Below are 18,388 nucleotides of genomic sequence, written 5' to 3'. Positions count from 1 at the left end.
GGGATGGGACACAGCCAGGGCAGCTCACCCAAACTGGCCAAAGGGGTATTCCATACCATGTGACGTCATGCCCAGTATGTAAACTGGGGGGAATTGGCCTGGGGGGGGTGGGGTGGAGGGGTGGGTTGCTGCTCTGGAACTAGCTGGGCATCAGTCAGCAAGTGGCAAGCAATGGCATTGTCCATCACTTGTTTTGTATATTCCAATCCTTTTGTTATCATTATTGTCATTTTATTATTGTTATTATTATCATTACTAGTTTCTTCCTTTCTGTTCTATTAAACTGTTCTTATCTCAACCCGTTTTACCTTTTTCCTTCCGATTCTCTCCCCCATCCCAGTGGGCAGGAGGGGGGAAGTGAGTGAATGGCTGCGTGGTGCTTAGTTGCTGGCTGGGGTTAAACCATGACAGAGGGTGTGTACACAGGGTTGTGTGCAAGCCCATCTTTTAAGCACTTGCCTCAAGTGCTAAAATTCATAGCACCATCCATGGTTTGTCTACTCAGAAGAACCGTATTTTGTTTATGAAAGGTAAGTCAGAGTCTACAATGAACTAAAAAGAAATACAAGGCAATGCTGAAAGAATTGAAGTTTGTAACAGCTGAATCTACTGCCCTTATCTAAAGAATGAAGGAATTAGAGAAATGCTTTAATGACTTTCCATTATTTTAAGAATACAGACTTCTCCAATGAGATTACAAGGTCACTATGCCACATTAAGACAACTTACTTCATTGAACTAAATGTAAAGCATTAAAGACACTTCTCCAGTCACCACTCTACTAAGCTGTGTTACTTAGATATATTAAATGGGTAGCTTTCTGAATAGTTTATCTGCAATTGTGCAAATTTAAGGACTTATGCAGGGTCCTTTCATTAGCACAATATGTTTCTGAAAGCTAGTGTTGCCAGATGTGCTATGTTCTGCTTCTTTCAGACTATTTAAACAAAGAACGTGATTCCAGTACCCATACAAAATGTGATATGGGCCAAAAGGACACCGGATATTTATTATGATTGCTTTCACTTCTTTAAGGTTACACAAATTGTTCATTTCAGTCCCCAGCCTTGCGAAAGACTCTGAATTTGACAAATATTTTTTTGAGGCAGGGTGTTTACAAAAGTATGATACATATATGGGAAGTCTCACATATTACATACTTATTAAAACGGACATGGATTTTTTATTATCCCCCTTTCCTGTTTTCTCTGGGCTGTAAGATTGCAGAGGGGCAGGTAGATTAAAAAAACCTACCGATTTAATGTTAGTGTACTATATGACTAGGTAGACTGCACTTGAAGGGATTCAATTACAGTTATTTTTAGAAATCTTCAAGTGATCTGAGTTACTACGTTCTTATTAAAAAAAAACACAGTAAAAATAAGTGGAGAAGGGAACAAATTAGAAGAAAAACAAAGACCCTTCACTTTCTGATCAAAAACTGTCATAAACATCATAATCTCTAAAGAGGTCTTCTACCTGGGTATACTATTGTGCAAGTGACAATGCTCATTGCCCATTTAATGTTGTACAATGGAACAATACCATCTTAAAAACATTTTAAAGATTACTCCTGTTAGAATTTAAAAGTGAAAAAAGGATTCCTTAAAAGTGTTCTTTACTTTCAGGATATCACCCTATATAAATGCAAGTCAGCTACCTACTCCAACTTAGTTCCCAAATAATTAGTGATGGCTGTACCCATAGGAAGATATTTTGTACTTGTATACCTTAATAGCTTAAATTTTAGTCGTTACTTCTGTCAATTCTAAAATTTTTTAATTTTTTTTATTTTTGTTTTATCATTTTGTACTAAGATTGAATTTCCATAAGAATTTTTTAAATTATCAGAACATTTCTACAAAATAAGGTTTTCTTTGAAGATGAAAGTAGTAAATCATCAGACTCAACTTCTGAAACAGTCTATAGAAACAGTATGAAGAGGACTTGCTATTTGCATTTTAGATTGAATCAATAATCAAAGCTATGCTAAGCACTTTATAGAGAAGGCTGAAATGAGGCTCAACCTCAAAGAATCTAAACACACACTGCAAAACAGGAAAGATAATGAAAAAAAATTGAAGTACCCCATATTGCACAGCTAGTCATGTTTATGTAGCCTCATCTTGGTATAATCAAGCCTTTTATGCCTTTAGTTCATCATAAAAGTTCTTTTCAATGTTATGTAAGAATGTACTTCTTCAAGCCCTTCCAATAACTCATTAAGCCTATCTCCTAAGGAACCCAAAAATTTAAACACCTGTTGTACAGGTGTTTAAATATACAACATTAGAGCTAAATACTTCCAAAGGCCTGTCAAAGTTACACATTTTACAGAAGTGTAATCATATGGTCCTTGTAACAGTACTAATAATCAGTACAGACTGGAAGTAGCTACCTGCATACAAATTCATTGAGAGTGTAGAATTTAAACCCATCTACAATAGGGAGCTGAACAAGAAACATTAGAAAGGGAGTGAGAAAATGGATAGCTCCTCAGAATACTGAAGACCTCTCTTGAGGCTTGGTAAGGACTATTCTCCTTAGGTTTGCAAGAGATTCATTCCCATTTACCAGCTATTATTTTATGGATGAATATGAATTTTGTATACTTAAATCCTAAAACAAGGAAACGAAATATATTTCCACAGTACAGATGGCCCTGAAGCATCCATATTACAGTACTTGCTATGCATTTCTATGAAAAAAAAAATATTTTCCATGAAGATACTAAACAAATATATTGTATAGACATGCTGACAACAATCCCTGCACGATCTAAATGCAGATGCAATGTGAGTTTTACTGAGTTTTCTTCTCATTCTTCCTGATCAGTAGGAGGTAGAATATTATTACATTTATGCTATTCTATGCTTTCATCATGAATGTCTTCGGACATAAAATGTTCAGCGTATTAACGTTATCTCGTAAATCCTGCACCACGGGAAATGTAAGTCACATTCTTTCATCACTAAATAAAGCGTGAATAAATGTCGTACCTTAAAGTACAACACATACTTGAATTCAGTTCTTCATGAAAACTGATTTACTCTTTCATACAACACCAGCAAACATTTATAAGCCTCCAGCTCTCCAACTGAATTTAAAGGGGAGAATCTGATAGAAGAACAGCTATTTAACATGGCAGAAAATGGAATTTTTTGAGATTTAACTTACATATAAAATATCTTTACAAAAAGTTTCCAATAAAATCAAAGCATTTATTACTTAATATCTGCATATTTATTCTGAGTTATTACAGGAGTTCCAACAACTCCCACATCCCTTCAGAAAACTAAGCCAAGCATAAGGAATTTTTTTCAGGAAAAAGGGAGGAGGGGGGCAAATCAAAGTTGTCGTTAGACAAATTTGTTAAATTACATCATTGAAAGTTCATCTTCTAGAACTTTACAGAAACCATAACAGACAGATGCACACACAGCATGATTTACATACTTAAAATGAAGATCTTTGAAAGTAAAGTGAGTTTCCACTATTCCTGTAGTTTTCACTCTAGTCCTGAGAACGTCCTGTTGCGTTGGAATGTAGCTGGTTTGTGCTATCCTGTCCAAGTCATTCAAGTAACTGAAGGTAAAAATAAATACTGCTTTCAGTTATTCATAAAACAGTAGCAAGATAATCACAAAGATTTACAAAAGAAGTTCTAGGTCCATTCTTTATATTGTGCTTGACTTATTTTATAAAATAGCTTTCTCTGAGAAGACAAAAAGCAAGACACATTATTCCCCTCAATTTTCCAAGTTTTTTTTGAAATAAGCTTTATAGAGACACAAAGATATTTCATCCTAGAAGAAAGAAAACTTATGCAATTGACTCCACTACAAAGAATTCTTCTTTTGAAATCCCAAAATGCAAACATGGTTCCACGTACACCAATGTTATTAGCACTAACTAGAAGAACACCTTCATCTTTGTAACCTACTGAACTACAAGTTACTTTGAACTATAACCAAAGCCCCAAATTACCCTGGATTTGATAATAGGTATGAAAAGAACAACTCAGTGTTTTGGTCAGAATTAATGAGTTTAAGAAAATGCTTGATGCATAACAATTAACCTTCTATTGAGAATTTCTAATTGCACACATATTTTACAATAGTATAATTTCATTGCCAGAATTCTTGCAATGCAGGCCAAGAAGCCCAGCATTTCTAAAAACCATACAAATCTTATTTGTGCTTTTCCCATAGTAAATAGGGAAGGCATTATGTTCTTCTTTCAGTGTAACCAGAAGTTAGCAATTTTAAGGATACAATTGTATGGCTAGAAGAACAGTTTTCTTATGAAACTGGAGGCAGAGGTATCTAAAAGAACAAAACAGAACAGAGGAGGCTACCAGAGGAAAGCAAGTGATCCTCCACATTAAGTGCTCCATTGAAGAAAGTTCATACAAGTGCTGTCTCAAGTCAAGAGATCTGTCACCCTGAGCTCAACTTGTTGCCATCTACCCTCAGTACCCTTAGAACAACTTCAGCAAATATGTAACAATCATGCTGGAAGTATCAGTGTTCTTTTGATACAATTTGATCACATTTCTATCCATTCAGCATGCCTGTAATTACATTACTCCAGCTGCCGTCTTCTCACAGTTACCTTACCCACATGTTGTTTATTTGTGTACAGTTACTCTGAAGAAGTACCTTATTTTAATGAAAGTGAAAAACACCTTCAAACACTACCAATTAATTCAGAATGACAAAGCTTTAAAATATTGCCCTATAAGGCCAGTATCACTGCTATGCCATTCTTTACCATGTTACCTCTCCCACGATGGACTCTTCCTTGACTGAATTCCATTACTTCCTGCCATCACATCTTATTTCTCACACCCTTGATTCCTTACTATTTTATTTTTTTAATGAAGTACCCTAGCATAGAAGGCACATCCTGATTGTTACCTTTGCTCAACACATTTCTAACAGAGACCGTTAATTAAGAAAGAAAATGCAGCAATGCTGAATCATAGGAGAAACTCTATGATGAACATTAAAGTAGTATCCTTAGTAATACAGATCCACATCACGTAATCAAGTTTCCTAGACATGTTCAGATACTGAACAGGTACTTGAGTCATGTTTTTTTAATAAAAATGCTATTAAAGCACCTTAAAGCATTTTATGTCTTCCTCAAGAGGAAGAAACAACTGGTCAGAATGTGACTCCAACTCATAATTATACCACACCTCTTCCCTTCCAACCTTGAAGCCTAGAGCTGGAGCATTTTGACCCAAGGAGACAATATCTTTGTCCAGATACTTCTAAATTTTCTGTCTACATAGGAGCAGAATTCCTCAAAAGATGAGACTTCCCTTATATTCTTTTAGCTACTACTTACAAGACAATCTTGTTTGTCACACAGTACTTACTAGGCAGCAGAGTCATTAAGCTGGTATTCTCTAGATCTGTTGAAACAAGCTTGAACTCCACTGTCTTTCCACAGTCTCTTGATAACTCCAGCAAGCTCTGCAGTCATAAATCCTTCTTCTGCTGCTCCAGCTAACACAAAGAGTTGACGAGCATCATCCTTTAGGATGTAAACAGAAAGTGGAGACACAAACATTGAGAAATACAACAGAGGTATTAGCACCTAAGAACTATATTCAGCACATAAGTTACTTTCTTAACCTGGTAAACACGAATGTAACCAAACAAAAAAATGTGAAGAAAAACAATTGGGTTTAGTGTTCTGCACAGGATATTAATTCCCACATTTTTCAATAACAGAAAAAGAGCAGTAAACCAAATTTCTCATTAGCTGATGAAGCTTCTTCTGGTCTGTTTATAACTTGAACTAAGCTTCTAAACAGAAGCAATAACATATTTTGTGCTCAAGTCTCAAGTTAACCTTATTTGGTTATCAAAACCCACAAACTGAATAGAATGGTTACAATGCATACTAGAAACTTCAGAAATGCAGATGTATATTGATTGACTGAAGAAAAACACATTAATCACTTAAGCTTAAAAAAGCAATTTTGTTTGAAAGTGTCAAATGATCATTTCTTCCCAAATCATGCATCAGGAAATAGAAAAATACTTTCCAGATAAATCAGTTACAAATATCCATTACCTTAATTATTCTACAGAGACCAAGTTTTCTTGGTAATGCGATATCAAGCAAACATTAAGATTTTTAAGAGAGCAAATGCTAGATTTTAAGACTATATATAATGACTGCCTTTGAGAGTGAGCCTAATGGAGTACAGGATGTCAGTCCACCAGTCTCCTTTAACAGAATTTGACCAGCTGGCTACCTTCATCCAATTTTGACTGAGGAAAGAAACCTAAAAATGTTAGACCTGTAAGGCATTGGAAAAAGCAGATAGCAGCTGGGTAGAGGAAAGAGATCCACATTAGTACTCTCCTGTGGGTAGCTGCTTGACCTTGGTTATTAGCTATATGTGATCTAATGCCAAGGTATGTCAGCGAGAAAAATCAGCATACTTGTGGCTTGTAACTACTACCCACAGTGTGTACTGTTTGTCCAATAATTAAAAGAAAGAGAACAGATGATACTGGACAGGAGGAAGGAGAAAAGAGAGACTTAGGCATATGAGCTACGAACTGAAAGTATTTCAAGAAAGAGAAGGATTAAAAAAAGCAACATATAAAGTTATTCTCACAAAACAGTAAGTGAAGATACAGATGCAAATCTGTAGAAAAATCCAGATCTGTCACCTTTGCTGTTCAAACAATAAGCTGTGAAAAAAAACCATGGTCAGGATAAGCACAGAAAGTAGTCATTGTTTTAAAGATATTGTCCTCTGTAGACTTAAATAATCAATCAAAGATTATGACAGCTAACAGAGAAATTGTTTACAGATGGATTGAGTAATACTGATATTCACAGCTTGAAAACAAAAAGAGTGCAAGTTCAGTCAACTCAAGGCAAGCTTGAAGAGATTTATATATATCTATATGTATACATATGTAGTTATACATATGAACAACAGGTATCTGATATATAGTTCAAAAAGACTTTTGTAAGCTAGAGTAGTGACAAATCTAAAAATGAACATTTATCAAACAAATTATCAGAATGCTGACTACTGTACACGCACAGGACAAAGTGTGGACAACTAATAAAAATTCAATGGATTGCACTAATAATTACATAAAAAACCAGAACAGTAAAGATCAAAGGGTTGAATAGTCAGATCTCACAGACTGTAGTTTAAGCTATATGCCTGCATAAAAGAAATCTGAATGGCAATTCTGGTCTTGAATATTGTTTGTGTATGCAAATGCCAAGGACCTACAACTCATAAAAGCAGCAGATCTTGAAGAAGAGCCAAGACACATGGTGTTAACAGCTTAGAAACTGACTGTCAATTCTGTCATGAATGATTACACCATTTTATACCTAACATAGTCTGACTTTCAAACATACAAAATCTACTGTTTCAAATAGCTCTAATCTCTACATGGTCTGAAATGAGGGGGAGGGGGAGGGGGAAGGGGAAGTGGAACAAGAGAATCAATTTCAGCTTTTTAAAAGCCTAAACATGAAAATAAAAAGTGGTCTCTGTTTCCCCCATACTTCCTTTTCTAAGGATAGCAAGTACTACAGACACCTCAAGTGAGGTAGTGTGCAATGATCAAGTCCTATTTTCATTATTAACCAATGCTAGATACTTTAATTATACTGGAATGGGGCAGCTTCCTCTCTAGGTGTCACTATTTTTATACCAGATTTCATAAATGAGATAATGTAAAGAAACTAAATTTAACCATCTCTCTAGCTAATTACAGTAAATCTCACATTCAGAAAGTGGTCCATAGTCCTTTAAAGCACATTCACTAAATGTCTCTTGAAACACAGTTTCTACTTTAGTACTGAAACATCCTGTAGGACAAAGGATACACCAGTCTTAAGACTGACCATTACTGAGGCTGCTGGTATAATCTGTGCTCCCTTGATTCAATAGCTTTAAAAAAGAAAACATTCAACTCACTGCTTTACCATTAGCCTTATGACAGAAATAAGAGTATATGATTTTCCAAACAAACTTATCCCATTTAGAGTAAAACCCTCAGAAATTTAAGGAAAAGAGCCTAAATACAACAGTTTTCATCAGGAGTTACAATTTTGAGCTTTTTTTTTTTTTCTGAAAAATGACAAAATTACAATGAAATAGAATAAAATTTAAAAGGCTATACTGTAATAAGCAAGAAGCAACCATGCTTTTTTTTTTTTTTTTTAAGTGAGACTGATGTATAACACAAGCTCTGAATTCCTTTCTTCATTTCTGACTTCACAATTGGCAAAAATCTAGTACTGACATTCCATAGCAGTGTTGCTCTGAAAAAAGAATTTGGACCACCAAGACGTGCCTAAGTGCAAAGGGATGGACAGCTGTATTAAGATTACCCCTGAAAAAAGTTTGCCTCATCATTTATATAGCTCTCTAAAGTCAAGAAACTCAGACGACTTCAAATTGATATCATATATAAAATAGCCCTCAAAATCTTCTTGTTAGTCATTTTATCTGCTAACACCTAAATTTACTCCTCCTCCGTTTTCTCTTACTATGTATTTAGTAACATGAGTCTACCATCTGCCTCTTTCCAACATTAACTGCCAGACTCCAGAGAGGACTCCACTGCACAAATACTGAACTAACATGCAGTAAGATACTGTTGCTGCCCTGGAAAACTTTGGTCTTAAGGGAAGACAACAGCAAACATGAGAACAAATGTAGAGAGGAATAATCAATGAAAACCAAGCTTTTACTAGTTATGTTTACAACTGAAGAGGTTTCAGGTAAAATTAACGTATGTACATAAAATAACCATTATCAAAGAGCAAAATGAAAATCAACTAATAATTCACAACTGCCAATCAGATTTAGACTTCAGATACAACTTTATGACCCACTTTACATGATCTTATGAATGTTTGTCTTATGACAACCATACATAATGCATTTCACAAGGTCACTGAAGGTATACTCTCTAATATTTATAAATTGCTTTTTAAGCAATCAGTAAGATCTTAAACACAAGACTGTGTCATGAATGAAGAATTTACATACTGTTTCTTATTTTTCAAGACCCTCCTCTCCTGCCAAACTGTAATTCAACCTTAACATGACAGAAAGAACTTAACCATAACAAAATATCCCCCGACTACCTTACAAACTTATTTCAATACATGAACAGCAAAAAAAATTTCCTCCATCTTTCCTGCAAGACCGACATAACATGGCTAGTTCCTGCTTCAGAAACTGTACTCATGAGCATTCCATATTCTGACATTGATTTCTATGGAAAGAAAATAAAAGCACACATCCCGAACTAAGTTTCAATCCTATTCAGACTAACAACTTTGGTGATCAATTTCAGCACTGCAACTGAAAACAAAGCAAAAACACTTAAGCTAAGCATTTTACGGAGAGACTCAGGGCATCTAACCTCCTGACCAGATGCGGATGTAATCAGGGTGATCACAGGTAAGAGTATAAGGTTAGGACTGGAGAAACAGTAAGCCAAAAGAATCAATTCTACAGACCAGCTTCAATAGGTGGAATGGCAAATAGACCCATCAGGCGTTTGTATGCGAGACATTAGATGAAATGAGATGGAAAAGGTGTGGAAAAGCTTAGAAAAAGGTCTCCTATTTCTTGGGAAAAATCCTTAATCCATGTGGTATCATGAAAAAATGGGATACCAGCAACAGGGCTATAGCCATGTCTCTGCTTTGAGTAAAATAAAGTCCTCCACACTGGAAATCAGTATGAAATAGGATCAAACTCAGAGGCTGGAAATGTTTTAGGCACCACTGTGCCTATGACCTAATAGAGAAGTGCAGACAGTAGCTAGATGCCTACCTATTTAAGCTGTGTTTTTTAAGGAACACGAAGATGTCTAACTTAAATGACTTACAGAACATAACAGCCCACAAGTCCATACAAATAAAAAGACATGACTGCATAGTTTAATGCTTTTCAAAAACTCCCTAAGACTCAGATGTTTGGTACTCCAAATTTAGATAGAATTTGGAGAACTGTATCTAAATCAAATAGTTGTTATGAATCAACCCAGCGCTGATTGCTCTATAGGTCACTTTGCCATGTAACAACCAGTGCCATTTAGTTTTCAATCAACCTTTTTATCCTACAAAGATTTTTGGATATCAAGAGGGTTTTTTCAGGAAATAATAACAGACAAAAATTGAAAAATGAATGGATATTTCAGCTGTATATCTGTGTGTGTACTTCAATACTCACAGCCCTGGTTGGATCACCAAAGTCTATTTTCAACCTCCCCATTGCTCTAATGATAGCAATAATGGACTGAATGGTGTTACTGTAGACAACAGCTTTGTACTGTTTACATTCTTCTTCTGAATAACCAGCTTCATGGATAATCCTACAGAAGGAAAAAAAAAATAAATTCTTTATTCAAAGAAACAAAGAATTTCTCTGTCGTAGTATTAGACCATACTTACTTCATTTGTTTGACAATTGTGCTTTTCCCTGATTCACCAGCTCCTGAAAAATAAATGTGTGAATATTCATTAGAGTAGACTTTTATTAATCTTTGAAACTACATTTAGTTTCTACACTTCAAATACCTAACCAATATAAAAACCTTCAATAGTTAAAAATACATTTGTTACAAACTTATTTTTAGTATCAAAATGCAAGTGTCTCAAGCTGCAATTTTCAAAATCAAGACATTTTAAGAACAAATCATTCAGCTCTAAAAAGTCTTTGCTTTTCTTTTTACAGAAGTGAGCATAATCTTTACACAGTCTGCTGGTGTTTCTAATGCAAACAGATGATCACTTGTTCAACTTCAAAGGGGTCTTAAGTTCAATTCCTCTAACTGCCTTTTAATCAACATCTAACCTAAAACCTCCTTTATAAGTTCTTCACACCGTATTAATGGTCTTCAGTGTTGCAAATGAACATCTTCAAACTCTTCAAGGTTCTAGCCCTTGTAACAATTTTTTGGCCCTTGCAAGAATAAACTAACACTAACATAGTCAGACTACTTCTTGTTGGATTGCATGAAGTTTGCCAGACATGCTGATACCATTCTCAGTGCTCAACAAATTAAAAAAAAAAAAAAACCAAACAAAAAACCCACACAACATTAAAATACAAAGCTTACAAAAACAATTTGTATGTCTGTCAGCAAGACAGGGGAAAAAAAAATTACAGTTTTTGCTGTCTCAACAACCTTAATTTACTTTACCTCCACTTTCTTTAGTCTGCTCATTTCTCTGAAAAAATTATGGAACTCTTAGAGTTGTGACCTAATCCCTTTAAACAGCACACTCCCAGTTTGTATCTGACTTGTGCTGAATTATCACTCTTACAATTCCTCTTTCTCAATATGGTTTTGCAGAAGTGAGTATAACCTTCACACAGTCTACAGGTGTTTCTAATGCAAATAGATCACCAGTTGTCCAATTCCAATACAACCAAAGAAAACTCTCCTCTTTAGAGGTCACTGTGACCACAGGAAGCCACTGATAAAGACTGTATTTATTCATCTTCAAAGAAGGGCAAGAAGGGGGATCTGAGGCATTACGAGACAGTCAGCCTCACCCTGATCCTCAGACTAACTATATAGCAAATACTCCTGGAAGTCATCTCCAGGCACATGAATGAAAAGAAGGTGACTGGGAATTGCCATCATAGATTTACAAAGTGCAAACTGTGCCTAAATTGATAACTTTTCATGAGGAAACAGCTGGTTTTGGGCATGAAGGACACCAATGGATGTCATTGACTCTAATAAGGCTTCCAATGCCACCTCCCATAGCATCCTTGTACCAAACTGGATAAATATCAACTTCAGGATGTCTGAAAATCTGCCTAGACAGCCAGACTTAAAGGCTTGTGGTCAACAGTTTAAAATCTAACTGGAAGCCAGTTAGAAGAGGCAATCTTCAGCAGATGATACTGGGCTAATACAGTTTAACATCTTCATCAATGACCTGAAAGCCAGGATGGAATGCACCCACATCACGTCTGCAGACGACATCAGCCTAGGAGGCCAGGAAGTGGTCACGGTGCTGGAGAACAGAGGTGCTATTCAGAGAGTCCTTAACAAGCTAGAGGACTGAGCTGACAGGAGTCTCATGACAGTGAACAGAGACAAGTGTGAAGCCCTGCAAACAGCACAGAATAACCCATGCAACAACACAGACTTGGGACTAATGGGTTCAGGAACAACCTTGCGGAAAGCAACTGTGGGAATCAACAACCTGAAGAGTCAGTAGCAGGCCCCTGTGGCAATGAAGGTCAACTACATATCAGGCTGCTGCACTGGGTCTGGCTGGGATGGAAATAACTTTCTTCACAGCAGCCCATATGGTGCTGTGCTTTGGATTTGTGGCTAAACCAGTGTTGATAAGATGCTAGCGTTTCTGCTAGTGCTGAAAAGTGCATGCACAGCATCAAGGCTTTTTCTCTTTTCCACCCTGACCCCACCCCTAGCAAGTAGGCTGGGGGTGGACAAGACACTGAAAAGGGACATAGCCAGGACAACTGACCCAAGTTGACCAAAGGGACATTCCATACCACATGATGCCATGTTCAGCAGTAAAAGCTCAGGGAAGGAAGAAGGAAAGGTGGACATTTGTGGTTAAGTTGCTTGTCTTAACCTTTGTTTGTCATAATCTTGGGAAGGATGGTTATAGTGAAGGGCCTAAAGAACAAGTTTTATGAGGAGCAGCTGAGGGAACTGGGTTTGTTTACCTGGAGAAAAGGAGGCTGAGGGGAGACCTTATCACTCTCTGCAACTACCTGAAAAGAGGTTGTAGCGAGGTGGGTGTCGGTCTCTTCTCCCATGTAACAAGCAATAGGACAAGAGGAAACATCCCTAAGTTGCACCAGGGGAGGTTTAGATTGGATATAAGGAAAAAAATGTTGACTGAAAAGCGTTGTCAAGCATTGGAACAGGCTGCCCGGGGAAGTGGTTGAGTTATCATCCCTGGAGGTATTTAAAAGATGTGTAGATGTGGCACTTAGGGACATGGTTTGATGGTGTACTTGCCAGTATTAGGTTAACAGTTGGACTCAATGATCTTAAGGGCCTTTTCCAACCTAAATGATTCTGTGATTCTTCCCACACAATGATTATGTATGCTCAGGCCCTGCTTTCCAGGAAGCAGCCAAACATCTGCCTCCCAATGGAAAGCAGGGAATTAATTCTTCTTTTTGCTTTGCTTGTGTGTGCAACCTACCCAGAATTCTCATAAAAGCCTTCTCAGTAACATAACCATAAACACTCATAATACATATGAAAAAAAAAATTAAGTCATCATTTATTACAGAGTACCTAACACCAACAGTGAGTTCCTGGAACATGCATTCCTCTCTTCTATTTAATGGAAAATAGAAACAGTTGTATTTGGTTTGGTTTTTTTCTTTAACTGCATGCTAAAATGCCTGCAGCTTGCCTAATAGTCTTTGCAAAGTATGTAAGAAAATTACACCTTACTGTCCCATAATGAAGGGAGATTCATTGTTTTTGCACTCCTGAATGCAGAGCTCAGCCAGGTTTTCTGATGGATGCATTTTTAAAATTTCCTCCTTTAACTCAGTGTGAATAAGTTGTCTATACAACAAAATGAGAAGTAACTCTGTTTTAGAAAGTTTTAGACAGGAGCAAGCAGTATTAAATATTTCATGTGACAGCTGCATATAAAATGTCAGAGCTAGCTACACTGTCACAACCAAACCCTACCCAGATTTAGACAGTCTTGATTGTATGTTCCTCAGTCATCTAGTAAAGGATGCTATTTATTGCCTGCTGAAGCGTGATACTTGATTTCAGCTTCACTACTGCCAATAATTTGAACAGACAGTCTTATTGGCTCAGTTACTATTTACGTATAGCATAAAAAATATTAATAAAAAGACATGATGGTTCTGCTCAGACTAGAAAAACAGCAGTGTATCAGAGAATCGTGAGTGTTTTTTGTCTGCTTAGTTTTAAATGAAAGTCTAAGCTAACTGCTTGGTCATCACTTTTGACAAAAGAAAGTTTTATAAACTGATGAGTATTTTCATCTCCCTTGCACATTTTGTGTCCTTCATGCACTACTCACATTAAAAAAAAAAAAAAAAAAAAGAGGGCAATACATGCTATGAAAATCCAATTTAAAGCACAGAATTTTAAAACTTTTATTCACCTAGTTCTGTAGGAATATAACTTCAACAAAGTCTAATATTCTTACTACACCTGCTTGCCAAAAAGCAGGTAGATCTTTATACTTCATTATGTAGACTGACAAAGTGTGGTAGCAACTTAATCAGCACAATTTAACACAGGAAACAGCAGAACCACATTTTCCCCCCCAGATTGTACTATAATCTGAAGAGTTTTCTGCCTTCAAAGTTTAGTAATCAGGCTCTACCTTCACATGTCAATACTTCCACAGCTAGTATTGGTGCTATCCAAAGCAGTCATTTACCTGGATCCAGCATGAGTTGTGATAGCACTTGGTGAATTCATACCTAGCACATAAACCCAGGCCTATACTAGCCCTATCATACCATCCATGGCACAATCAATCTGAAGCTCAGCTAAATAAGAAGGACTAAATTTGTATTATAATTTTTCTTTCAAAGCCAACTTTCAACTTTGGAAATAGAGCGAAAAATCAAAGCAACTTCATGCTCAAAAAAACAACCAAAAAGACATTTAACAGATCAACCCCACACATAGTACTCTGAAGGAACAGAGTAGGGCTAGCAAAGCTCAAATAAATTTAAGAAAAAGCTAAAGCAATATTTTATTCTCCAAGCTGCTATTTGGCCAGTTATACAAGAACTTACTGAAAAATAGTAAGACGGACTCGTTTGGACTCAATGATCTTAAGGGTCTTTTCCAACCTAAATTATTCTATGTTTCTATGACTCACTACTATGAAATTGTAGCAAACATCATTTTAGACAGATTTAATATTCTTTTACTTTCCAAATGGAGCAGGTCTGTATTCAAAAAGAATTAAGTATTTTATAATTTGCTTAAAAATAACAGGTCAGCAAAAATGTTACTTTAAACTACTCATAGTGTCTCATGATTTATTATCCCACACACTGCCTACATAGCAAGCATTCCAGAACTACAAATTTCTGGCACAAATGTTTTATGCACCCAAGCACAGAAACTGCTATTTGTAAGTGCTGAGATCTTAATAGTAACATTTCTAACTTGTGAAGCATTTACTAATTGTTTACTGAAGAAACTAATCAAATACCAAAATAAAGAGCAATGCAAACTTCCAAGTTCACAGTATCCCTTTTTGGAGGAAACCAACTGTCAAGTACAATAATTCCTAATAGCACAAATATAATCCTTGCAACACTAACACAGAAAAAATTGTGGGTTTTTTTTTTGTTGGGGGGGGGGGAACCAACACCTAAATTAAGAGAAGAATTAGATAAAAACTGAAGAGTAGAACAGGGCTGGTTTTGAAGCACCAACTAAGTTGGACAAAGGAACAGAACGCACAAACAAGTAGAATAGTCTTGTACATTGCCGGAAGAAAGTTCAAGAATGGACAAGAGTAATTAATATAAAACTTTCAATAGATGCTTGTCAGCTTTTCAGACTGTAAAACAGGAGACTTGCACCAGATTAACTTAAACATAGACATATATGTGAAATTTAAAATAAAACACATTGATTCAAATTGTTGGATTCACCTACTGTAAAGTCCACTCTCCACAACTCTCCTATCCAGTGTTCTGTCAGATGTTAGTATTTCACAGTAGAAGGGGCAAGATGAATGGTGCCTGTTCCTCAGCTGTCACTAGTCACAGCACAAACTAAATGCCCAGTGATTTCTGTTTCTGCTATAGGGCCAGTAATCTCTTAAAAAAGCACATGGCAAGCAGATAGCTTGGAAGTATAATCTCTCAAATTTATCCCCTCGTGACACATTACCAGACATGAGACTTAAATCAGAACTCAAGCTGCTAATCATTGTTACTATATTCAAAATACATCAATGCTAGCACAAGAAACACACAGTGGAAACTTGTTGCTACACATCTACTAGACAGGTTGACTACTAAATTAAACATTCTCTCACACCAGCACCCACACCACATCTCCCTGCAAAATTTATTTTTTTTGTCTTGTGTTCCCACTCCCCCTTTTTGAAACCACGCAGCAGTTACACTTCTTATCTACCACCATCTTGTATTCTTCTAATTCTGAGACAGCTGCTGCCACTGACAGAGTTTATGTTCCTTTTCCCCTTCCCAACTGTTTTCATATAGTCAACTGAAGGTTGGCAGTACTCATTACTTAAAGGGGCATTAGTCTTTGAATTTCCATAGCTACTGGAATTTGAATGTGCCAGGAAACTTTGAATGAGTTAAGAAAGAAGCTGTGTGAATAATATCTGGAAGAAAATATTTCAGTAACTTAGCCATGTAGTAATAGAGTGTGAATCCCAGATTACATCACTGGTTGAAACCACAGGAGTGACAGATTCTAAAATTGTGACACTGACTCAGATAAAAGATCTGATATAATCTCAAGGTTTCAGTAGCAGCATGCTGGCTTAGTTCTGCAGAAGAAACACCATTTAAACCTGTAAGCCACTGTCACTTTTGTAAATTCCATAACAAATCAAGAATTAATTACAACTAATTATTTCTTTCCTAGGTCTTCAGTATTGCTCTTAGTAGATGTTTGAAATCAATAGTATACAACAAAATACTAAATATATTATATATAAAGCATCATTGAAGAAAACTTAATATAAAACTTTATCTCAGGAAATGCATATTAACTCACATTAGCATCCAATGTGTCTATTCAGGTCTAGACCTCCAACAAACTGCTTTAAATTTCTTAGATACCTAGGCTATTACTATAGTAAACACATAAGCAAGTGATGAAGACTGTATTAATTAGTTTGGTATTGAAACAACAAAGAAAAAAGTATGGTTTTATATTTAGTATAACCTCTGGAGCTCAATGAATTCTAAAAAAATAAAGCTTATGGTGAAACGAGCACACACTCCATTTTGCAAACCTTAAGGTAACTTTTATTCACATCTTTTTAAGGTTTTACGAAATCTTTTTGCTTAGAATTTGATGCATGTGACAAGCAGACACCTTAGCAGAAATTTTTTTTGGTGCAATTTTATGTACAACACGAATGCATGCAGCTTTCGAATACAAATTATATCTAGCTCTTCAAAAATGTTCTTATATTTATATTCCTCAACTGTTTCAAATTACTGGCTGTACAGCTACTGCTATATAGTAGGAACCCTTTTATCGTTACATGCATCACTTCTAGCATAACCATATTGTGGACTCATTGTCTCACTATAAAGGATAACACCAATACAATCCAAAGTGTCATATTTCAGAAAGAAGATGTATCTGTTGAGAATATACAAGAGATGTCTTAAAAAACAGTATCATTGCCTTCTAGAGGGACAATGCCATTGCACTTTAAAATCTCTGAAGCATCTTCTTCAATTAAGATATAGGCACAGCTTCCTTTGTGTGAGGTGCCAAACCCAGCAGGACTGTGACAAGCTGAGACTCAAAGGTTTGGAAATAAACCTCTTACTTATGCCAGAAATTAAATAAGGGAATGAATGCACATTTAGAGATGAAAACCACATAGTAATCATGCTTGCTGCCTGACAACTATATGCCACATCACCAGTGGCTAAGAAAGTTTGTGGCTCCAGGTCTAACATGTCAATGCTGACAGCAGCTTGGTAAGATTATCAGTTGACTACTTAAATGTATCAAAGGCCAGCCCCCACACTACTATCCTCTAAAAGACTTGGGAATTTCCTCAAAATCCACAGTCCAGTGTTTCTAATGGAACTTCACTAATAGCAAATAACTGATCTTCTCTTCAAAATCAAGATAAGATTTAAATTTGTTACTTAAAAAAAAAAAAATCAAAGTGGTTATCTTCTTCCATATGTAGTAGCATGCTCAGAAACAATCACTACATAATTTGAAATCATGGTATGAAAAAACATGATTAAAGACCTTCTAGAACATGAGTTTGAGTGGATATTGTACATGACCACAGTACATGAGATAAACGCTGAGTGCTCCAACAGAAAGAACCACCTCCTTTGCTCTTACAATGTTTACCAAGAAAGTTACTGTCAATTTCTGCCAACAGAGTACAGCATGCCTCATCCAGACCTCCACATATAGATGTAATAAACCTCTAGAAATCCAGAGTGCCCTGACATTTTTCTTGACAGCGTGGTTGGCCTTCATGGCCTTTTACTGTTCACTGAGCTATAAATATGGTGTGGAAAGATGGCAGGTTCAGTGACTGAGATACCAGAGAGAACTTCTGCTACTCAGCAGACTATCATTAATCACAATCAAAGACACTTTACAAA

General features: G+C 36.2%; 1 protein-coding gene across 3 annotated transcripts in view; it reads right to left on the bottom strand.

Moving 5' to 3' along the window:
• The window catches only part of GNAI1 (G protein subunit alpha i1), a 36,971-nt gene that overhangs the window by 7,563 nt on the left and 11,020 nt on the right, over positions 1 to 18,388 (bottom strand). For all 3 annotated transcript variants that reach the window (XM_052789575.1, XM_052789577.1, XM_052789578.1), the window contains exons 2-5: positions 10,471 to 10,513; positions 10,250 to 10,391; positions 5,387 to 5,544; positions 3,457 to 3,585 (exon numbers count right to left, since the gene is read on the bottom strand). In XM_052789575.1, the coding sequence (XP_052645535.1) occupies positions 3,457 to 3,585; positions 5,387 to 5,544; positions 10,250 to 10,391; positions 10,471 to 10,513 (472 nt within the window). The remainder of the gene's footprint in view (positions 1 to 3,456; positions 3,586 to 5,386; positions 5,545 to 10,249; positions 10,392 to 10,470; positions 10,514 to 18,388) is intronic.

This window comes from Harpia harpyja, chromosome 6 (assembly GCF_026419915.1).
Source record: "Harpia harpyja isolate bHarHar1 chromosome 6, bHarHar1 primary haplotype, whole genome shotgun sequence".
Classification (NCBI taxonomy): Eukaryota; Metazoa; Chordata; class Aves; order Accipitriformes; family Accipitridae; genus Harpia; species Harpia harpyja.
The sequence above is the reverse complement of the archived record's forward strand: the minus strand, read 5'-3'. Positions and strand labels throughout refer to the sequence as shown.